General features: G+C 38.7%; 1 protein-coding gene across 1 annotated transcript; it reads left to right on the top strand.

Annotated features, from left to right (window-relative positions):
• The first annotated feature begins 215 nt into the window (after positions 1-215).
• Positions 216-2073, top strand: LOC138873970 (uncharacterized). The gene is made up of 5 exons (XM_070152464.1): positions 216-349; positions 442-589; positions 662-907; positions 954-1325; positions 1718-2073. The coding sequence occupies exons 1-5, from the start codon at positions 216-218 to the stop codon at positions 2063-2065; spliced, it is 1248 nt and encodes a 415-aa protein (XP_070008565.1). The 3' UTR covers positions 2066-2073.
• Positions 2074-6919: the final 4846 nt, after the last annotated feature.

Genomic DNA, 6919 nt, shown 5'->3' on the forward strand with positions numbered 1-6919 from the left:
CTATAATATGAGAATATGGGTGGCTTGGAGGCATGATTGTTTCAAGGTTGACTTGCTGACTAAGAATGCATAAGTAGTTACCTGCTAGGTGAATCATGTTAGCATGCACATTTGTGTTGACAATAGTATATGCTTTTAATACTAAGGAAGAAAGAAGAAGCTTATGGTGCTATTTAGAAACAATGAGTAGGGGTGTGAATAGCCCATGCATAGCTATGGGTGATTTCAACTCTGTCTTGAACTTTGAAGATAGAATAGGAGGGAACTCCATAACAATGGATGAGATTGAAGATTTTCACCAGTGTGTAGAGAACTGTGAGCTAATAGAATTGACTACAAGTGGAAACAAGTATACCTAGAATGACAAACATAGAGACAGTAGGATTTTATCCAAGATCGTCTGGTGTTTATCAACTCAAATTGGCTTAATTCTATGCCTAGTTTCAGTGCACAATACCTGAATGAAGGAATAAGTGATCATTGTCCACTCAAGCTAACTCCTCTTAATGCACGCAAGAGAGCTAAAGCAGCCTTCAAGTATTGCAATGTGTGGGCTTCTCATCCTAACTTTCTAGAGGTGGTGAAGGAGGTATAAAACCAGCCAGTGCAAGGCTACAACATGTTTAAAGTAGCGAGGAAGTTAAAAATATTAAAATATAAGTTGAAGGATCTAAATAGAAGGTACTTCAACAACATTATAGCTATTGCTGATGAAGATAGACTGGCCCTTGCCAGAGCACAAGCATCAATACATAGTAACACCTTGGATACAAGACTGCAGGAAGAAGAACAGAAGAGGTTTTACAATTTCATGAAATCTTCCTATCTTGCTGAAGTTTTCCTGCAACAAAGGAGTAAAGCTACATGGATTAAATTGGGTGATGACAATAACATATACTTCTTTTCTGTGATCAAACACAGGAAATTACAACGAGCCATAATTTAGTTAACAGATAATCAATAGAGGGTACAAACTGACCAAGAAGACACAACAACAATCTTTGTGGGATTATTATCAGGAGCTTCTAGGGACAAGAGGTAGGAATAGGGTACAAGCCTTTCAGAGTTTCTTGAGAAATGGGCAGACATTGACAACTGCAAAACAACTACAGTTAGTTTGGCCATATACAACTGTTGAGGTTAAGGCTGCCATGTTTAGTATAGAGGAGACCAAGAGCCCTGGTCCAGATGGCTATGGGAGTGGATTCTACAAAGCCTCATGGTCCATTATCGGGGAAGAGGTGACAAATGCTATATTGGAATTTTTTGAGAATGGTCAGCTGCTTACACAGATTAGTTCCACTATCATTGCTCTTATTCCAAAGGTAGACAACCCCCTATTGGTTAGTCAATTTAGGCCTATATCATGTTACAATATCATCTACAAGTGCATTTCTAAGATCATTTGTAAGAGATTAAGGAAAGCCATCTCAGTGCTTATTGGTGATAATCAAGCAGCATTTATTGAAGGGAGTCACTTATTAACAATGTACTTATCTGTCATGACTTACTCAAGCATTACAACAGGAAGACTACTTCAAGGTGTTTGATAAAAATTGATCTAAAAAAAGCCTATGATATAGTTAGCTGGGAGTTTCTAGAAGAGTTACTCAAAGGCTATGGATTTCCCATACTATTTGTACAACTGATCATAATGCGTGTTACAACTACTATATTTATAATTAAAGTAAATGGTGTTTGATATGGCTATTTTCAGGGGGGAGAGAGGACTCAGGCAAGGAGACCCATGTCTCCACTTTTATTTGTGCTGGTTATGGATTACCTAACTGGAGTGCTAAGGAGAATGAGTTATCTCCCTGATTTCCAGCACCATCCTATGTGCAAGAGTACAAAGCTCACTCACCTCATCTTTGCAGATGACTTGATGTTGTTCTGCAAAGGCAATATCAAGTCCATACACAGGCCGGTGGAGGTTGTCACCATCTTCAAGCTTGGGCAAATACACACAATGATCGTATTTGCTTCTCTTGTACCCTTGCCGCAACATAAACTTGTCAAATCGCTTGTACCATTATCTAGAAGATTGTTTCAATCCGTACAATGATTTTTCAAGTTTGCATACCATATTTTCTTTTCTAGCAACTTTGAATCCTTCTGGTTGAGTCATATTGATTTTCTCCTCTAAGTTTCCATGTAAAAATACAGTTTTTACATCTATCTGAACTAGTTCCAAATCCAATTGTGCTACCAAAGCCAATATAATTCTAATGGAGGAATGTTTTACAACTGGAGAAAATACTTCATTGTAATCAATTCCCTCCTTTTGAGCATATCCTTTGGCCAACAATCTTGCTTTGTAGCGACCATCTTCTTCGTTAGGAAATTCTTCTTTCTTTGCAAATACCCATTTGCACCCAATTGCTTTCTTTCCATTCGGAAGATTGGCCAATCTCCATGTATGATTCTGATAAAGGGATTGTATTTCATCATTCATGGCAATCCTCCATTTATCTTCTTCTGAACTTTGGAATGCGTCTTTATAAGTGGTAGGAACATCATCAGCTACAATCGAGGCGACACAAGCAACTGTCTCTATAAGACGAACATGTTTTGTTATTGTCCTTTTAGCCTGCTAGTTGCAATTGATTCAAGTTGTTGTTGAGGTTCCTGAGTTGGAATCTCCCTCTCTACTGGCTCTTCTTCCAGAGGATAATCTTAATTTGTTTCCTCATCTGCTTCTTGTGTAGGAAAAATAAATTTTCCCTCAAACTCCACCTGCTTAGAAGCACCCTCATTTGGTTTGGTATCTTCTGTTACCTTATTTACCATAGCAGATTCATCAAAGGTAACATCCCGACAGAATATTACTTTCTTTGTCATAGGACACCATAAGCGATATCCTTTGACTCCAGAAGTAATCCCCATAAAAATAGCCTTCTTTGCCCTTGGATCCAATTTTGACGCTGTCACATGATAATATGCAGTTGAGCCAAACATGTGCAAAGAGTCATAATATATAGTAGGCTTTCCATACCATTTTCCAAATGGTGTCTTGCCATCAATAGCAGCAGATGGTAAGCGATTAATGAGGTGACATGCATATGTAATTGACTCAACCCAAAATTTTTTGTCTATGCCAGCATTGGACAACATACACCGTACTTTCTCCAGCAAGGTTCGGTTCATACGTTCTGCCACTCCATTCTGTTTTGGTGTATGTCTGACAGTGAAGTATCGGACAATGCCATCATTTTCACAGACCTTATTGAAATGATCATTTTTGTATTCACCTCCATTGTCCGTGCGAATACACTTGATCCTCCTGCCTGTTTGATTCTCTACCATCATCTTCCATTTAAGAAAAATTCCCAACACTTTATCTTCGCTCTTCATTGTATACACCTACACTCTTCAGGAAAAATCATCAACAAAGGTTACAAAATAGTGCTTCCCACCCAATGAAGGTGTTTAGGAAGGACCCCAAACATCTGAATGTACATAATCCAAAATGCCTTTAGTATTATGGATCGTTGTACCAAATTTAACCCTTGTCTGTTTCCCTTTGACATAATGCTCGCAAAACTCCAAGTTGCAAGCCTTTACTCCTTTTAACAATCCTTGATCTGATAGAGTTTTCAAGGATTTTCCTCCAGCATGTCCCAAGCGCATGTACCATATCCTGGTTGCTTCTGCCTCTTTTTCGTCACTGGATGTTATTGTCGCTGTCCCAATAACTATACTACCGCGATAACGGTACATGTTATTGTTCTTCTGATTGGCCTTCATTACCACTAGTGCACCAGAACATACTCTCATCACTCTATTTTCTGCAATGATTTTGAACCCTTTTGATTCTATGGCTCCCACAGAGATGAGATTTTTCTTCAAACCCGGTACATATCGAACATCTGTTAATGTTCTGATCATTCCATCATGGTTCCTTAATCGTATTGAACCAATGCCATATGAGGTAAGAGGGCTGTTATCCGTTGTGTGGACGACTCCATATTCTCCTTCTTGAAAATCCACGAACCAGTCCCTGTTGGGACACATATGATAGCTACAAGCCGAGTCTATCAACCATATGTCTGATGATGTTGATGACTATGTTGTAACTAATGAGAAGTCTGAATCATCACCATCAACTACATTTGATTCCATAATGGCCTTTCCATTGTTATGTTTGGCCTTATTCTTCAACTTCGGACAGTCTTTCTTCTAGTGCCCCTTTTCTCGACAAAAGATACATTCATCTTTGCTAGGTCTAGATATTGACTTGGATCTTCCTTTCTTTGTCCTCGTTTGATTTTGAGGATGACCCCTCACAACCAGTGCTTCTCCTTCTTCGCCCTTCTGTTTTTCTCCATTTCTTTGTTCATAGCTGTACAAAGCCCAACAAACTTCTCTGAGAGAAATTTCGTCATTCCCATGGAGTAGATTAGTTTCAAGGTGCTCGTACTCATCAGGAAGTGACCCCAACAACATCAAGGCCAAGTCACCATCATCAAAAGTTACATCCATATTTTGCAAATCTGTGATCAACTTATTGAAATTGGTGATATGTTCATTCATCGTGGTACCAGGAACATAGGTGAAGCAAAACGGTCTCTTCTTCATGTACAATTTATTTTGACTGTTTGTCTTCAAAAATTTATCCTCTAGTGCTTTCCATAATTTACTTGAAAAAGTTTCCTTTGTGTATGGATATTTCTGCTCTCTAGCAAGGTAGGATAGAATGGTACCGCAAGCAACACGGTTGATAATTCTCCAATAACATTTGGTCTTTTTTCTTCAATGCAAAGATCTAGCCCTTGTTGAAAAAGGATATCTAGAACCTCGCCTTGCCACATCCCAAAATGTCCTGACCCGTCAAAAATTTCTACCGCAAATTTTGCATTTGACATAATTCTTTTCATAAGGGAAGATGCCAATGATGATATATTGTTGTGTCACGACCCGGATTTCCTACCCTTGGGAGTCGTGATGATGCCTACTAATATGAGCTAGGCAAACCAATTCTTAACTTCCACTTCATTAACAAATTACTTCTTTTAACAATTATCAGTGATAGCATGAAAACAGTGGAATTAAATAAATAAGCAAAAGACCTAAATTAAATAAGCTGAACAATAATGCGAAAGTCAACATATGCCTCTACCCAAGAACCGGTGTCATATCACTCACGAACTACTAAGAGTACTAAATACAACCGTTTGAAAGAAATATGACACTGTTTGTCTCAAATATATGAGATAATAGAATGAAATATAAGATAGAGGAGACGCCGGGCCTGCAGGCACCTGCAAGGCTACCTTGGTGTCTCGGTAGACTGAAGGCTGGCTCCCGTGCTATTGCTGCTGTCCAATACCTGGATTTGTGCAAAAGAGCACAGAGTGTAGTATCAGCACAATCGACCCCATGTGCTGGCAAGTGCCTAGCCTAACCTCGGCGAAGTAGTGACAAGGCTAGGACCAGACTACCAAATAACCTATGCAGTTCAAATATCTATATGTACAGCAGAAAAGAAATACAGGAAATAATCAGTCAATGTGGGAAGGGAAAACATGCTGTGGGGAGGTAACAGTTCCAAATAGAAAACCTCAATAAAAGAAAGAAATAACAAAGCCAGAATATCAACAAGAATCAGAATTCAACGATTTGCACGGCATCACCCTTCGTGTTTTTACTCTCGTCCTCACCCAAACAATATTTATAATAATGTGCACGACATCACCCTTCGTGCTTTTACTCTCGTTCTCACCAAATCAATCGTATCATAATAATGTGCCCAGCATCACCCTTCGTGCTTTTACTCTCTTTCCTCACCACATAGTCAATGAATACCGGTACAAAATGGTATATCGTACGACATGGCATCACCCTTCGTGCTTTACACTCTTTCCTCACATTAGCAAACAATGCACGACATCACCCTTCGTGCTTTAACATTCTTCCTCACCCAAACAACAATCACAAACAAAGGGGCAAGGGATTAAACAAATAATAATAATAGAAATCCCGGCAAGGGAATACAATTAAACAGCTAAGTCCCGGCAAGGGAACAATATCAATAAATCTCAACATCCCGGCAAGGGAGATAATCAACAAAGCAACAAACATCCCGGTAAGGGAACAATTCAATAACTCTTTCTCTTTCTTTCACTTCTTACTTTATAACTCACTTTACCACTTGAGCCAATGCTCCAAAGGGTTCCATTTATCTCATATACTTTCACAATTCGTATTACCACTCGAGCCAATGCTTCTCAAAGTTCAAAGATCACAATTTCTTTCACATGCTTTTTACAACATATAGAAATGATCATTAAGGTATGAAAGATACAACAAGATCAGGATATTCGCAATGTAAAGACTCACGGTCATGCTAAACACCAACGTATAGATACTCGTCACCATGTCTATACGTCGTACTCGACAATTAGCACATAGCAAATAAGACTCAACTCCTAATCCCTCAAGCTAAGGTTAGACCAAACACTTACCTCGAAGCTTTAAACACCACTCATGCCTCAATTATAACTTTACCCCTTGATTCCACCACCAATCTTCTCGAATCTAGTCACAAGTTACTTAATTACATCAATAAGTGCTAAATGAATCAACCCAATGCATGAAAATGAGTTTTCCCAAAGTTTTACCCAAAAAGTCAAAATCACCCCCAGGACCACGTGGTCGAAACCCGAGGTTCGGACCAAAACGCGATTACCCATTCCCCCACGAATCCAAATGTACAATTTGTTTTGAAATCGGACCTCAAATTGAGGTCCAAATCCCCAATTTTTTGGAAAACCTAGGTTCTACCCAAAACACCCAATTTCCCCATGAAAATCTTTGATTTTTAAGTTGAAACCATGTTAAAAGATGTTAATGATTGAAGAAAACTAGTTAAAAATGACTTAAAATTGATTTGGAGAAGAAAGGTTGTTTGAAAAATTGT

The sequence above is a fragment of the Nicotiana sylvestris genome, chromosome 7 (genome assembly GCF_000393655.2).
Source record: "Nicotiana sylvestris chromosome 7, ASM39365v2, whole genome shotgun sequence".
NCBI lineage: Eukaryota > Viridiplantae > Streptophyta > Magnoliopsida > Solanales > Solanaceae > Nicotiana > Nicotiana sylvestris.